This window comes from Pimephales promelas, chromosome 8 (genome assembly GCF_988280905.1).
Source record: "Pimephales promelas chromosome 8, fPimPro1.hap1.1, whole genome shotgun sequence".
In the NCBI taxonomy this organism is placed as follows: domain Eukaryota; kingdom Metazoa; phylum Chordata; class Actinopteri; order Cypriniformes; family Leuciscidae; genus Pimephales; species Pimephales promelas.
This window is the reverse complement of record NC_142776.1, coordinates 20,858,105-20,876,025: the sequence shown is the minus strand read 5'-3', so window position 1 is coordinate 20,876,025 and position 17,921 is coordinate 20,858,105. Positions and strand designations below refer to the sequence as shown.

General features: G+C 37.2%; 1 protein-coding gene across 1 annotated transcript in view; it reads left to right on the top strand.

The window, feature by feature from the left end:
• The window catches only part of LOC120493173 (Allantoinase, mitochondrial), a 28,482-nt gene extending 10,604 nt beyond the window's left edge, over positions 1 to 17,878 (top strand). The window contains exons 8-11 of the mRNA XM_039691678.2: positions 13,469 to 13,607; positions 15,662 to 15,834; positions 15,980 to 16,012; positions 16,098 to 17,878. Coding sequence (XP_039547612.2) covers positions 13,469 to 13,607; positions 15,662 to 15,834; positions 15,980 to 16,012; positions 16,098 to 16,238 — 486 coding nt within the window. The 3' untranslated portion in view covers positions 16,239 to 17,878. The remainder of the gene's footprint in view (positions 1 to 13,468; positions 13,608 to 15,661; positions 15,835 to 15,979; positions 16,013 to 16,097) is intronic.
• The last annotated feature ends 43 nt before the right edge of the window (positions 17,879 to 17,921 follow it).

Sequence of the window (17,921 nt, the reverse complement as noted above, 5' to 3'; positions counted from 1 at the left end):
AGTCCGATCTCCATGAAACTTTGCATGCTTGTTGAATAAGTTATGACACATGTGCTCATCAATTTTTGTGAAGTTCTGACTTTTCCTTTAGGATTTATAGGCTTTTGGGTGCATTTTGTCATGCCCCCTTTTATAAATGACCCTGTTATAGCAAAACAAATGACAAAGTTCAACTTTTTTTGATAATTATTGATTTAGAGAGTCCAAAGAATTATCCTAGACTGGTCTGGTTCCGATCGGGCAAAAAACCAGGGACTAGTTTGCAAAAGTACGTTTTTAACATATTCGTGAATATTTAACGAACGATTTGATTGACAGCAATGGTTCTTGAGGCAAAGTTGTTCAGCATGAGGAGATCTATCAATTGATATACATATTGTGGGGGTGTGTGCAACACCACGTGATAACAGAGCCATAAAACTCGTTAGCGCCAACTAGTGGCCGATTTCTTTCAAAATTCTTACAGACCTCTAGGGCCATGAGTCAAACATGCCCAATGAGTTTCGTTCCGATCGGCCTTCGTTAACCTTGTTTCATAGATGCTCAAACTTCATTGGCCGATGACGGCCATGTTTTTTTAGATACGCCAATGTCCTCATAGGTATACATGGGGCCTTGGTCCAAGACACTGCATACCAATTTTCAAGTCAATCGGACTAACGGTCATGTGGTCATAGCCTTTTTTATGTTTTTTTCATGTTATAGCGCCACCTAGTGTTCAATCGTCGCTATTTTTTTACTGTGACCTCAAATTGAACTCGAACAGATGTGTACCGAGTTTGGTGAAGATATCTCATTTACTTCTCGAGTTATAGCCATTTTAGTAAAATAGGCTCCTCCCACAACGATTATTTTGCTTCCCCTAGCGACCGGAACGAGAAATTTCAACATTTTTTTGATAATTATTGATCTTCAGAGTCCAGAGAACATTTCTGCACTGGTTTGGTTCCAATCGGGTAAAAAACCAGGGACTAGTTCGCAAAAGTAGTTTTTCGACAAAATTCAAAATGACGGAAAATCTATCATGACGGAAATGAAATCGGAGATATACATTTTTTTCATCAGGTGACCAGCTTTCCAATGATATAAGACACTTCAGTGTACGACTTACGGTCTAGGAGTTATGAGCAGTTTCGCGCAATTGGTCGCTATAGCGCCACCTATGGGCCAATCGGGGTCATAATTTGATAACCTCTCCTCGATTTTTGTACTACCATCTGACAAAGTTTCAGAGCTCCAGCACTTATGGTTTGGGCTGCACGATGCGTTTTAGGGGAGAATAATAATAATAATAATAATAATAATAATTAAAGCTGCAAGCAGCATTTAGCGGGGTTCAAGCAGTTTAGGCCGTTAAGGCCTTTAAGCACAAAAGCATCAAAAGACAGTAAGGTTTAAGTTTCAATAATGGCAATTTACCATAGGGAATACATTGTTTTTAACATTTTTAACAGTTATAGCGCCACCTATAGTCCGATCTCCATGAAACTTTGCATGCTTGTTGAATAAGTTATGACACATGTGCTCATCAATTTTTGTGAAGTTCTGACTTTTCCTTTAGGATTTATAGGCTTTTGGGTGCATTTTGTCATGCCCTCTTTTATAAATGACCCTGTTATAGCAAGAAAAATGACAAAGTTCAACTTTTTTTTTGATAATTATTGATCTAGAGTGTCCGAAGAATTGTCCTAGACTGGTCTGGTTCCGATCCGGCAAAAAACCAGGGACTAGTTTGCAAAAGTACGTTTTTAACATATTCGTGAATATTTAATGAACGATTTGATTGACAGCAATGGTTCTTGAGGCAAAGTTGTTCAGCATGAGGAGATCTATCAATTGATATACATATTGTGGGGGTGTGTGCAACACCACGTGATAACAAAGCCATAAAACTCGTTAGCGCCAACTAGTGGCCGATTTCTTTCAAAATTCTTACAGACCTCTAGGGCCATAAGTCAAACATGCCCAACGAGTTTCGTTCCGATCGGCCTTCGTTAACCTTGTTTCATAGATGCTCAAACTTCATTGGCCGATGGCGGCCATGTTTTTTTAGATACGCCAATGTCCTCATAGATATACATGGGGCCTTGGTCCAAGACACTGCATACCAATTTTCAAGTCAATCGGACTAACGGTCATGTGGTCCTAGCCCTTTTTATGTTTTCTTCATGTTATAGCGCCACCTAGTGTTCAATCGTCGCTATTTTTTTACTGTGACCTCAAATTGAACTCTTACAGATGTGTACCGAGTTTGGTGAAGATATCTCATTTACTTCTCGAGTTATAGCCATTTTAGTAAAATAGGCTCCTCCCACAACGTTTATTTTGCTTCTCCTAGCGACCGGAACGAGAAATTTCAACATTTTTTTGATAATTATTGATCTTCAGACTCCAGAGAACATTTCTGCACTGGTTTGGTTCCAATCGGGTAACAAACCAGGGACTAGTTCGCAAAAGTAGGTTTTAGACAAAATTCAAAATGGCGGAAAAATTTGCATTCCGGAAATGAAATCGGAGATATACGTTTTTTTCGTCAGGTGACCAGCTTTCCAATGATATAAGACACTTGAGTGTACGACTTACGGTCTAGGAGTTATGAGCAGTTTCGCGCAATTGGTTGTTATAGCGCCACCTATGGGCCAATCGGGCTCATAATTTGATAACCTCTCCTCGATTTTTGTACTACCATCTGACAAAGTTTCAGAGCTCTAGCCCTTACGGTTTGGGCTGCACGATGCGTTTTAGGGGAGAATAATAATAATAATAATTAAAGCTGCAAGCAGCATTTAGCGGGGTTCAAGCAGTTTAGGCCTTGAAGGCCTTTAAGCACAAAAGCATCAAAAGACATTAAGTTTTAAGTTTCAATAATGGCAATTTACCATAGGGTATATATTGTTTTTAACATTTTTAACAATTATAGCGCCACCTATAGTCCGATCTCCATGAAACTTTGCATGCTTGTTGAATAAGCTATGACACATGTGCTCATCAATTTTTGTGAAGTTCTGACTTTTCCTTTAGGATTTATAGGCTTTTGGGTGCATTTTGTCATGTCCCCTTTTGTAAATGACCCTGTTATAGCAAAACAAAAGACAAAGTTCAACTTTTTTTTGATAATTATTGATCTAGAGAGTCCAGAGAATTATCCTAGACTGGTCTGGTTCCGATCGAGCAAAAAACCAGGGACTAGTTTGCAAAAGTAGGTTTTTGACATATTTGTGAATATTTAACGAACGATTTGATTGACAGCAATGGTTCTTGAGGCAAAGTTGTTCATCATGAGGAGATCTATCAAATGATATGCATTTTGTAGGGATATGCGCAACACCACGTGATTACAGAGCCATAAAACTCGTTAGCGCCAACTAGTGGCCGATTTCTTTCAAAATTTTTACAGACCTCTATGGCCATGAGTCGAACATTCCCAACGAGTTTCGTTCCGATCGGCCTTCGTTAACCTTGTTTCATAGATGCTCAAATTTCATTGGCCGATGGCGGCCATGTTTTTTGAGATACACCAATGTCCTTATAGACTTACATGAGGCCTTGGACCAAGACACTGCATACCAATTTTCAAGTCAATCGGACTGACGGTCAGGTGTTTATCTGTTTTTTTCATTTTATAGCGCCACCTAGTGTTCAATCGTCGCGATTTTTTTACTGTCACCTCAAATTGAACTCTTACACATGTGTACCGAGTTTGGTGAAGATATCTCATTTACTTCTCGAGCTATAGCCATTTTAGTAAAATAGGCTCCTCCCACAACGTTTATTTTGCTTCCCCTAGCGACCGGAACGAGAAATTTCAACATTTTTTTGATAATTATTGATCTTCAGACTCCAGAGAACATTTCTGCACTGGTTTGGTTCCAATCGGGTAAAAAACCAGGGACTAGTTTGCAAAAGTAGTTTTTCAACAAAATTCAAAATGGCGGAAAAATTTGCATACCGGAAATGAAATCGGAGATATACGTTTTTTTCGTCAGGTGAATAGCTTTCCAATGATATAAGACACTTGAGTGTACGACTTACGGTCTAGGAGTTATGAGCAGTTTCGCGCAATTGGTTGTTATAGCGCCACCTATGGGCCAATCGGGCTCATAATTTGATAACCTCTCCTCGATTTTTGTACTACCATCTGACAAAGTTTCAGAGCTCTAGCCCTTACGGTTTGGGCTGCACGATGCGTTTTAGGGGAGAATAATAATAATAATTAAAGCTGCAAGCAGCATTTAGCGGGGTTCAAGCAGTTTAGGCCGTTAAGGCCTTTAAGCACAAAAGCATCAAAAGACATTAAGGTTTAAGTTTCAATAATGGCAATTTACCATAGGGAATACATTGTTTTTAACATTTTTAACAGTTATAGCGCCACCTATAGTCCGATCTCCATGAAACTTTGCATGCTTGTTGAATAAGTTATGACACATGTGCTCATCAATTTTTGTGAAGTTCTGACTTTTCCTTTAGGATTTATAGGCTTTTGGGTGCATTTTGTCATACCCCCTTTTATTAATGACCCTGTTATAGCAAAACAAATGACACAGTTCAACTTTTTTTTGATAATTATTGATCTAGAGTGTCCAAAGAATTGTCCTAGACTGGTCTGGTTCCGATCCGGCAAAAAACCAGGGACTAGTTCGCAAAAGTACGTTTTTAACATATTCGTGAATATTTAACGAACGATTTGATTGACAGCAATTGTTCTTGAGGCAAAGTTGTTCAGCGTGAGGAGATCTATCAATTGATATACATATTGTGGGGGTGTGTGCAACACCACGTGATAACAGAGCCATAAAACTCGTTAGCGCCAACTAGTGGCCGATTTCTTTCAAAATTCTTACAGACCTCTAGGGCCATGAGTCAAACATGCCCAACGAGTTTCGTTCTGATCGGCCTTCGTTAACCTTGTTTCATAGATGCACAAACTTCATTGGCCGATGGCGGCCATGTTTTTTTAGATACGCCAATGTCCTCATAGATATACATGGGGCCTTGGTCCAAGACACTGCATACCAATTTTCAAGTCAATCGGACTAACGGTCATGTGGTCATAGCCCTTTTTATGTTTTTTTCATATTATAGCGCCACCTAGTGTTCAATCGTCGCTATTTTTTTACTGTGACCTCAAATTGAACTCGTACACATGTGTACCGAGTTTGGTGAAGATATCTCATTTACTTCTTGAGTTATAGCCAATTTAGTAAAATAGGCTCCTCCCACAACGTTTATTTTGCTTCCCCTAGCGACCGGAAATAGAAATTTCAACATTTTTTTGATAATTATTGATCTTCAGACTCCAGAGAACATTTCTGCACTGGTTTGGTTCCGATCGGGCAAAAAACCAGGGACTAGTTCGCAAAAGTAGTTTTTCGACAAAATTCAAAATGGCGGAAAAATTTCCATACCGGAAATGAAATCGGAGATATACGTTTTTTTCGTCAGGTGACCAGCTTTCCAATGATATAAGACACTTGAGTGTACGACTTACGGTCTAGGAGTTATGAGCCGTTTCGCGCAATTGGTCGCTATAGCGCCACCTATGGGCCAATCGGGCTCATAATTTGATAACCTCTCCTCGATTTTTGTACTACCATCTGACAAAGTTTCAGAGCTCTAGCCCTTACGGTTTGGGCTGCACGATGCGTTTTAGGGGAGAATAATAATAATAATTAAAGCTGCAAGCAGCATTTAGCGGGGTTCAAGCAGTTTAGGCCGTTAAGGCCTTTAAGCACAAAAGCATCAAAAGACATTAAGGTTTAAGTTTCAATAATGGCAATTTACCATAGGGAATACATTGTTTTTAACATTTTTAACAGTTATAGCGCCACCTATAGTCCGATCTCCATGAAACTTTGCATGCTTGTTGAATAAGTTATGACTCATGTGCTCATCAATTTTTGTGAAGTTCTGACTTTTCCTTTAGGATTTATAGGCTTTTGGGTGCATTTTGTCATACCCCCTTTTATTAATGACCCTGTTATAGCAAAACAAATGACACAGTTCAACTTTTTTTTGATAATTATTGATCTAGAGTGTCCAAAGAATTGTCCTAGACTGGTCTGGTTCCGATCCGGCAAAAAACCAGGGACTAGTTCGCAAAAGTACGTTTTTAACATATTCGTGAATATTTAACGAACGATTTGATTGACAGCAATTGTTCTTGAGGCAAAGTTGTTCAGCGTGAGGAGATCTATCAATTGATATACATATTGTGGGGGTGTGTGCAACACCACGTGATAACAGAGCCATAAAACTCGTTAGCGCCAACTAGTGGCCGATTTCTTTCAAAATTCTTACAGACCTCTAGGGCCATGAGTCAAACATGCCCAACGAGTTTCGTTCTGATCGGCCTTCGTTAACCTTGTTTCATAGATGCACAAACTTCATTGGCCGATGGCGGCCATGTTTTTTTAGATACGCCAATGTCCTCATAGATATACATGGGGCCTTGGTCCAAGACACTGCATACCAATTTTCAAGTCAATCGGACTAACGGTCATGTGGTCATAGCCCTTTTTATGTTTTTTTCATATTATAGCGCCACCTAGTGTTCAATCGTCGCTATTTTTTTACTGTGACCTCAAATTGAACTCTTACACATGTGTACCGAGTTTGGTGAAGATATCTCATTTACTTCTTTAGTTATAGCCAATTTAGTAAAATAGGCTCCTCCCACAACGTTTATTTTGCTTCCCCTAGCGACCGGAAATAGAAATTTCAACATTTTTTTGATAATTATTGATCTTCAGACTCCAGAGAACATTTCTGCACTGGTTTGGTTCCGATCGGGCAAAAAACCAGGGACTAGTTCGCAAAAGTAGTTTTTCACCAAAATTCAAAATGGCGGAAAAATTTCCATACCGGAAATGAAATCGGAGATATACGTTTTTTTCGTCAGGTGACCAGCTTTCCAATGATATAAGACACTTGAGTGTACGACTTACGGTCTAGGAGTTATGAGCCGTTTCGCGCAATTGGTCGCTATAGCGCCACCTATGGGCCAATCGGGCTCATAATTTGATAACCTCTCCTCGATTTTTGTACTACCATCTGACAAAGTTTCAGAGCTCTAGCCCTTACGGTTTGGTCTGCACGATGCGTTTTACGGCAGAATAATAATAATAATAATAATAATAAAAATCAATACAATTACAATAGGGTTTCAGCACTTCGTGCTTGAACCCCTAATAATAATAAAAATCAATACAATTACAATAGGGTTTCAGCACTTCGTGCTTGAACCCCTAATAAAAATCAGTACAAAAACAATAGGGTTTCAGCACTTCGTGCTTGAACCCCTAAAAATCAGTACAAAAACAATAGGGTTTCAGCACTTCGTGCTTGAACCCCTAATAATTAAAGCTGCAAGCAGCATTTAGCGGGGTTCAAGCAGTTTAGGCCGTTAAGGCCTTTAAGCACAAAAGCATCAAAAGACATTAAGGTTTAAGTTTCAATAATGGCAATTTACCATAGGGAATACATTGTTTTTAACATCTTTAACAGTTATAGCGCCACCTATAGTCCGATCTCCATGAAACTTTGCATGCTTGTTGAATAAGTTATGACACATGTGCTCATCAATTTTTGTGAAGTTCTGACTTTTCCTTTAGGATTTATAGGCTTTTGGGTGCATTTTGTCATGCCCCCTTTTGTAAATGACCCTGTTATAGCAAAACAAATGACAAAGTTCAACTTTTTTTGATAATTATTGATCTAGAGAGTACAAAGAATTGTCCTAGACTGGTCTGGTTCCGATCGGGCGAAAAACCAGGGACTAGTTCGCAAAAGTACGTTTTTAACATATTCGTGAATATTTAACGAACGATTTGATTGACAGCAATGGTTCATGAGGCAAAGTTGTTCAGCATGAGGAGATCTATCAAATGCAATTGCATTTCGTGGGGATGTGAGCAACACCACATGATTACAGAGCCATAAATCTCGTTAGCGCCAACTAGTGGCCGATTTCTTTCAAAATTCTTACAGACCTCGAGGGCCATGAGTCGAACATGCCCATCGAGTTTCGTTCCGATCGGCCTCCGTTAACCTTGTCTCATAGGTGCTCAAACTTCATTGGCCGATGGCGGCCATGTTTTTCGAGATACTCCAATGTCCTCATACACATACATGGGGCCTTGGACCAAGACACAGCATACCAATTTTCAAGTCAATTGGACAAATGGTCACATGGCTATAGCCCTTTTTATGTTTTTTTTTTCGTGTTATAGCGCCACCTAGTGTTCAATCGTCACGATTTTTTTACTGTTACCTCAAATTGAACTCCTAAACATGTGTACTCAGCTTGGTGAAGATATCTCATTTACTTCTCGAGTTATAGCCATTTTAGTAAAATAGGCTCCTCCCACAACGTTTATTTTGCGCCCCCTAGACACGGGAAAGAGACAATTCAAGATTTTTTTGATAATTATTGATCTACAGACTCCAGAGAACATTTCTGCACTGGTTTGGTTCCGATCGGGTAAAAAACCAGGGACTAGTTCTCAAAAGTAGTTTTTTGACAAAATTCAAAATGGCGGAAAATCTGTCATGGCGTAAATGAAATCGGAGATATACATTTTTTCGTCAGGTGACCAGCTTTCCAATGATATAAGATATATAGGAGTTATGAGCAGTTTCGTGCAATTGGTTGTTATAGCGCCACCTATGGGCCAATCGAGCTCATAATTTGATAACCTCTCCTTGATGTTTATACTACCATCTGACAAAGTTTCAGATCTCCAGCACTTACGGTTTGGTCTGCACGATGTGTTTTACGGCAGAATAATAAAAAAATTAAAAATGTCTAATGCTGCTGCTCCATCTAGTGGACAACAGTGCTATTATCATCTACACAAACTCATTCTTCAGACATTTTGAAAAGGATCCAAAGTGACTCAATTGTCACTTCAATAGATGACTCATGCTTCATGCTTAGCATGAATCACTTCATGCTTACACACACACACACACACACACATTTGGGATAGTGTATTTGTTATTTGGTCTATAAGCATATTCATTCACATATTTATTTGTTATCTAATGATACAAATCTATGTTAAAACCAGTGGTATTACAGCCTTCATATACAATATGTCTTGTTATTTATATCATTTATCTACAACAGAATAAGAGTGTTTAGATTACACATTTTTTTAATTCAGGACCTAATGTGAGTTGTCATATTAATATTTGACTAAATGTGATTGCAAATGTTAAATTAGTGAATTAATAAAGTCATAGTATGAATTATAGTTGAGTAGTGTGACAATGACTATTTTGAACAGCAGAGGGCAGTCAAACACCACTTATTGGCTTAATAGACCATCATATTGATATAATTTTCACCTTTTTAACTGTTCTTTAGGCATATTTTGTCCGATCTGTCTGAAAATGTTCATGTTTATTTAATGTCACGTGTTCTGACTTGTTTATTGAAGAGATCAACACTTTCAGGGACACTGAAAGTGTAGTAATAGATGGCTTCAACACACTAAATGTTGAAGCCATCCTATTATAGCCATCCACATGAAGTAGTTCAACTTTTTCTTATAATTATTAATCTAGAGAGTCCAAATAAACCATGTCTTACCAGCCACCTTTACCTTGATTTGCCACATTTAGCATTGATGTGAAGTGAGTAAGTACAAATAAACTGATATACTCTCACAAAATATGAATGTGTTATAAAAGTCATTGTTATATAAGTCATTTTATAGTGTCTATATACATATAAATGCGAAAGCACATGTGACAAGACTATTAATAAGTAGAGTAACCAGCAGATGGCAGTATAAGACAACTTATTTATTGTGAAAATCTGTTTTATGCGATATGAGCATTTCACATATTTCTTTGCAATGTAATATAAAACTAATTAAAGAAAATGCTTAAAGCATTTGTTTGTTAGCCAATGCTGAAAGCTGATAAAAAGATTAAAATGTCTAATGCTGCTGCTTCATCTAATGGACAACAGTGCTGTTAAAGCCTTCTTGTACGCCATGTTTTTCATATTTAATCTACACACACTCATTCTACAGACATTTTGAACTTCAGGATCCATTGTGACTCAATTGTCACCTCAATAGATGATTTTTGACTAAATCCTGGAGTTGCTGAGTGATTGCGGCTTGGATGATTGGATTTTAATGTGATTCTAGGAATATAGTATAGCTATTTACCACGTTAATAGCAATTATGTGAAGATTCAGAACAACTGAAGTGATAAACTTTGACAAAAAAAATGATTGTGTTCAATATTTGACTAAATGTGATTGCAAATGTTAAAATAGATCATTAATAAAGTCATAATATTAATTATAGTTGAGTAGTGAGACACTTACTATTTTGAACAGCAGAGGGCAGTAAAACACCACTCATTGGCTTAATAGACCATCATTTTGATATCATTTCACCTTTTTTAACTGTTATTTAGGCATATTTTGTCAGATCTGTCTGAAAATGTTCATGATTATTTAATGTCACGTGTTCTGACTTGTTTATTGAAGAGATCAATGCTTTCAGGGACACTGAAAGTGTAGAAATAGATGGCTTCAACACACTAAATGTTGAAGCCATCCTATTATAGTCATCCACATGACGTAGTTCAACTTTTTGTTATAATTATTGATCTAGAGAGTCCAGAGAATTGTACTGCACTGGTTTTAACATTATGATATGATCAGAGATGGAAAACACCATTTACAGCCAATACTGGCAATTTACCATAGGAAATACATGGTTTTAAAGCTTTTTAACAGTTATAGCGCCACCTATGGTCCGATCTCCATGAAACTGTGCATGCTTCTTCAGCATGTTATGACACATATGCTCATCAATTTTTGTAAAGTTCTGAGTTTTCCTTTAGGATTTACAGGCTTTTGGGGGCTTTTTGTCACGCCCTTTTGTAAATGACCCTGTTATAGCAAGACAAATGACAAAGTTGAACTTTTTTTGGATAATTATTGATCAGGAGAGTCCAAAGAATTATCCTAGACTAGTCTGGTTCCGATCGGGCGAAAAACCAGGGACTAGTTCGCAAAAGTAGGTTTTTAACATATTCGTGAATATTTAACGAACGAATTGATTGACAGCAATGGTTCTTGAGGCAAAGTTGTTCACCATGATGAGATCTATCAATTGATATACATTTTGTGGGGGTGTGTGCAACACCACGTGATTACAGAGCAATAAAACTCGTTAGCGCCAACTAGTGGCCGATTTCTTTCAAAATTTTTACAGACCTCTAGGGCCATGAGTCGAACATTCCCAACGAGTTTCGTTCCGATCGGCCTTCGTTAACCTTGTTTCATAGATGCTCAAACTTCATTGGCCGATGGCGGCCATGTTTTTTGAGATACACCAATGTCCTTATAGACTTACATGAGGCCTTGGACCAAGACACTGCATACCAATTTTCAAGTCAATCGGACTGACGGTCAGGTGTTTATCTGTTTTTTTCATTTTATAGCGCCACCTAGTGTTCAATCGTCGCGATTTTTTTACGGTCACCTCAAATTGAACTCTTACAAATGTGTACCGAGTTTGGTGAAGATATCTCATTTACTTCTCGAGCTATAGCCATTTTAGTAAAATAGGCTCCTCCCACAACGTTTATTTTGCTTCCCCTAGCGACCGGAACGAGAAATTTCAACATTTTTTTGATAATTATTGATTTTCAGACTCCAGAGAACATTTCTGCACTGGTTTGGTTCCGATCGGGCAAAAATCCAGGGACTAGTTCGCAAAAGTAGTTTTTCGACAAAATTCAAAATGGCGGAAAATCTATCATGACGGAAATGAAATCGGAGATATACGTTTTTTTCGTCAGGTGACCAGCTTTCCAACGATATAAGACACTTGAGTGTACGACTTACGGTCTAGGAGTTATGAGTGGTTTCGCGCAATTGGTCGCTATAGCGCCACCTATGGGCCAATCGGGCTCATAATTTGATAACCTTTCCTCGATTTTTGTACTACCATCTGACAAAGTTTCAGAGCTGCAGCACTTACGGTTTGGTCTGCACGATGCGTTTTACGGCAGAATAATAATAATAATAATAATAATAATAATAATAATAATAATAATAATAAAAATCAATACAATTACAATAGGGTTTCAGCACTTCGTGCTTGAACCCCTAATAATAATAATAATAAAAATCAGTACAAAAACAATAGGGTTTCAGCACTTCGTGCTTGAACCCCTAATAAATTATTTTTTATACATAATCCAGAACGTAAAAAAAAGAAGCAGGAACAGGATATATATACACATATCCTATATTGGATATTAACATCCAATAGTGTAAATCGCAGCTTCAGGTTGGTACTCCAAGGCATTGTTGTCTATCTGATCTGTACTTCTGGAATATTTCCCACTGGAGCCTCGCTTTCGATTTCAAAATGGCGGCTGCGTTAAATATGCGTATGTCTTTGTGAGAGGAACACACTGAAATTTACATTGTTGACAGCCGATTATCTTCCCCTCCAGTGGGCTGTCAGTCAGGGACTTGAACCCAAGAACCAGATCAGTACCATTTGTAAATGAATTTCGCTGGATTTTGTGAATTGAATCAAATGATTCATTAAAGGGTTAGGTAACCCAAAAATGGAACACAACTTTCTTTTTGATGAAATGAGATCTTTCTGTCCCTCCATTGACAGCCTATGCAACAGACACTTTGACACTTCAAAAGTTCATAAAAAGATTGTAAAACTAATCCATATGAATTATGCAGTTTAGTCCAAAATTGTCTGAAGAAACACGATCGCTTTATTTAATGAACAGATTGAATTTAGGCTTTTATTCACATGTAAACATCAACTCACACATCCATTATGGAGAAGGAAGCTCAAGCATGTTCACTTGACGTGTGAGAACCAATTAGATTCATTCTCCTGTGCTATGGATACTTTATGAACTTTTTGAAGCGTCAAAGTGGTAGTTGCATAGGCCGTCTATGGAGGGACAGAAATCAATCAGATTTCATCAAAAAGATCTTCATTTGTGTTCTGGGTTTCGAATGAGAAATTGATGAGAGTATCTTTAGGTGACCTAACCCTTTAATGAATCAGTTGATTCAATTCACAAAATCCGTCGAAATTCATTTACAAATGGGACTGATCTGGTTCTTGAGTTCAAGTCCCTGACAGAAGATAATCTTAATAACTAATAAGTCTTACGGGTTTGGATTTGGAATGACATGAGGGTGAGTAATTAATGACAGATGTTTCATTTTCAGCTGAACTATCCCTTTTGCACCAACTGCACTGAAAATTGCAACCTTCAAAATGTATCTTTTTTTGTTCCACAAAAGAAAGTCATACAGGTACACATTTAGTCATGAGACTAAATAATGACAGAATTTTAATTTTGGGTGAATTATTTCTGATTGTCCCATTAACTTCCACGAAGCGTGATTTTAGTGAATTCTAACTATTAGTAATGAATCTGTTTCTTTGTCAGGAGCTCTTGTGGTCTGCACTCAGAGCTGGGGAGATAGATATGGTTGTGTCAGATCATTCACCGTGCACACCTGACCTGAAGTGTTTGGACAGAGGCGATTTCACGCAGGCGTGGGGAGGGATCGCTTCTCTGCAGTTTGGTAGGTTGTCATTGTAGCCAATACGTTCATACATTCACACGCTGTATGTCTTATGATGGCCAAAGTCCGGTGTGCCACAGTGGTCCACCAACAGTTTATCAGACTAATGATTAACTCTTAAGAAACTGACGTTCAAGAGTCAAGTCCCAGATTTGATCTAATTTACAAAAGATCTATAGTCACAGGAACAAAGTATGGGATTAGTGTGGATTTCCACATGAATTGGTCATAAATCTTCATCAAATCAGATAAATTGACAAAATTCTGCTGAAACAAAACACAAACATGGGTGTTCAACAGTGACACAAAAACGTTTGCAAAAGACTCACAATGCTTAGGAAAACGACACAGCACACTAACATCAAAACCTCATCCTAAACATCATTGTTTGGAGCTACTTTTCATGTCCTGGACTGCTCGGAAATCTCAAGCCCAAATTTATCAGGACATTTTGCAGAGACTTTTGTCTTCCAATTGAAGTGCAACAGAAGTTGGGTGATGAAACAGGACAACGACCCAAAGACCAGGAGTAAAATCAATAACAGAATGAGATCAGCAGAAGAAAATAAGCCTTCTGGAGTGACCCGGTCAGAGTACTGACCTCTTTAACACCCAAAAAATAATCCTGAATTTAAAATTCAAGGTCTGATCAGCAATTACAGTTTGCTCTATCAAACCCACAACCCCCCCCCCCCCACACACTCCCCCCCCCCCCCCCCAAAAAAAAAAAAAACACAAAAAGTTTTACAAATATAATTTTAGTAATGTTCAAATTAAAGGGATAGTTCACCAAAAAATGAAAATTCTGTCAATATGTTGTTCCAACCCTGTAAGACCTTCGTTCATCTTCGGAACACAAATTAAGATATTTAAGATATTAAGATCACTCCTGCATACTAGTCCATAGGCTTCTTGAGGAATTGAAACTTGCCGTCCTCGAAAAGTTATTAAAGACATCGTTAAAATAGTCCAAGTGACTACAGCGGCTCAATCTTAACTTTATCAAGCGACGAGAACACTTTTGTGCGCAAAAACAAACATAAATAACGACTTTATTTCAACTATTAATTTCCTTCTCTATGGGCCTCTAGTCAGTTAACGTAGCGTGATAGCGTAGAGATACGTCAGGCTCACTATTGGCCGATGCTGGTCGTGTGTAATGCGTGTGACGTACAACAACAGATCGCCCAGAGAAAGATATGAATAGTTGAATTATCGTTAAAATATCGTAAAGTCGTTATTTTTGTTTGGGCTTTTTTTCGCACAAAGTGTTCTCGTCGTTTGATAAAGTTAAGATTGAGCCACTGTAGTCACTTGGACTATTTTAACGATGCCTTTAATAACTTTTTGAGGCTGTCAAGTTTCAATTCCTCAAGAAGCCTATGGACTAGAATGCAGGAGTGATCCAGCTCTCCGATTTAATCAAACATATCTTAATTCGTGTTCTGAAGATGAACGAAGGTCTTACGGGGTTGGAACAACATGAGGGCGAGTAAATACTGACAGAATTTTCATTTTTGGGTGAACTAACCCTTTAAGATATGAATATGTTATTTCTGAATGTTATCTGAACATTCAAAACATCCAGTTTTAATTTTTTTTTTTTCTTGGTTATGCGAACGTTATGGAAACATTCCATTTAATTATCCTCCAAACATTATGGAAGCGTCACTTTCGAATGTTCTCTTAAGTAACTCTTAAGTAACACTTAAGTAACAAAAGATATTAGACAAACATCCATTTAAAAAGAAAAGTTCCATGAATAATTTATTAATAATGATTTTGTGCAAACGGTTTGAGAACATTATTAAAGGCCAGGTTAATTAGTTCCAACTTACTGGGTTCACATACTTTTTCCACCCTGAACTGTGAAATCTATTGACTGTTATTGCAACTGGGATTAGATAAAATGTCATGATCAATTTATTAAAAGAGATATCTATGGTTCTGTATGATTAAATGATCAAATTCAAAGAGTGATTCATGTATTGCGAGTTAGCAAAAATGTCATTTGTGTCCCTAAAATTTCCATTCATGTTGCTGTTTACCTACAGGTCTATCTTTGTTCTGGACATCAGCTTCTAAAAGAGGATTTTCATATTCTGATGCAGTGAGACTCTTGTGTAAAGAACCTGCTCGACTCTGTCGCCTTGACAACCAAAAAGGGAGTCTCATTCCAGGTCACGATGCAGACTTTGTCATTTGGGATCCAGAAAAAGAGTTTTTGGTGAGAAAGAGCTGAGAAGAGTTGAGCTGAGATGCTCGAAATGACTGACTGCAAGATTTTCTGTTGCTATAATTCTGTTTCTCTGAAAATACACTGAGATGCTTTTTGGAGCCTGCAAGTAAATGCGTGTCATTTCATTTCTTAGGTGAAAGAAGACAACATACATCACAAAAACAAGGTAGGTCAAATTGTACAAACCAATATGACTTTTCAGATACTGATGAAGGGAATGTTTAACTTTTTTACCTTTTCTCTCTTTTCAGCTGACTCCGTACCTTGGCCTTGCTCTGCGAGGGAAGGTGGTGGCCACTATAGTCCGAGGGAGGCTGGTTTACAGTCATGGCTCTTTCAGCACTCAGCCTCTAGGGAAGCATCTCTTTATTCAGCACAAGACACCGCTGTAAACAAAGCACATGAAACAATGGTTGTGGTATATTCCATAATGCTTTGGACAACACTTTAAACAAACATTGCAAACAATCATTATTAATAATAATACATTTCACAATTAGCCTAACATTTCATCATAAAGGAATAGTTCACCCAAATTGTTTTATTGTCATAATTTATACCCCCTCATGACGTTCCATTACGACTTGTTTCCTCTGTGGAACATAATAGAAAATATTTGAAGAATGTTGGTAACTAAACAGTTTCTATTCTCATTGTATTCTCAAGTTATCATGAGAATTGTGGGCTAATGTTTAAAGGGGATGTCATAACAAATGTCAGTAGACCGGTAAGACGGTGCACAAATTATGTACAAAATAAATAATCAACAGCTATCGAACAGTATTCAAGGGTTGTTCCAGATTAGAGAGAGAGCAAACATCACTTAAGAGGAACATTTCTTTTTAAAAATAATTTTTTTTAAATAACAAATTCTAAATATCACTGCGTCAGTGAATGTAAGGAACAGCTGCAGTGAAGAGATGAAATCATGTTCAAAAATGAGTAAATTTAAAGGACTATTTAAACTGAACATATTAAATGGATACGAAAAGGACTGGAGGAGGTGTTATTTGATATAGATGGAAATGAATGAGAAGCATCAATTTGTTTTGTATTTAATTAAAAGATAAAGATAGAGATAGGGGGTAGGACCTGAAAAGTTTGTTATGAAATTCCAACACTATCTCACGACCAATTCGTACGAATTCAACGCATGATTAAAAAGTGTCTAAGTAGTACTAATTGGTACGATCTCACTCGTACTAATTCGTACGATTTGTCTTAACCCACGTGATGGGTAGGTTTAGGGGCGGGGTAAGGGGTAGGTCATTCGTACGAATTCATACAAATTGGCCAATTCGTAAAATATGTACGATTTAACAAAATCGTATTAATTCGTACGAGTGAGGTCGTATGGATTGTTACGAATTAGCCACTTTTTAATCATTCGTCGAATTCGTACGACTTGGTCGTGAGATCGGGTTGGAAATTCTTCCTACTCCTTTTTGAACATGGGAAATTCTAATTTGAATTACTTACAATAATTTTGAAAGATTGTGCTAAAAAGTACATGATTTTATATTGCCATTATTTTAATTTTACATATGTATGCATGTCTGTATGTTCAAAAAAATTAAAATAAAATAATTGACATCCATTGTATTTTTTGTCCATACTATGAAAGTCAATGAGAACCTAAACTGTTTTGTTATCCTTCAAAATATCTTTTTAAGCATGCAATGTTTTTTGGAGCAGGTTTTAAAGCTGAAATTTTGTTTATAATTGTTATGGAATTTGCGGTAAAAAAAAAAGTATAAATGTTAAATATATTTTTAAGCTATTAAAATACAGAATTAAATATGAATATGGTGCATTTTTTGTCATTTTCATTAGTTAATTAATGGATATTGTTAACTTAGCTCTATTGCAATTGTATATTTCTACAGGAAATGTAAATACAATTTGATTACATCACTGCAAAGATAAGTAACTAATGTTTAACCCATCTTCAGAGCAAAACAGTGAATTTTAAAGATAGCTTTACTGATTTACATGTCCAAATAAAAGAAAATGATTTATGATATTAAACTGACATTTATGGTTTGCTCTTGTTTTTATGAGCATACACTAAATGC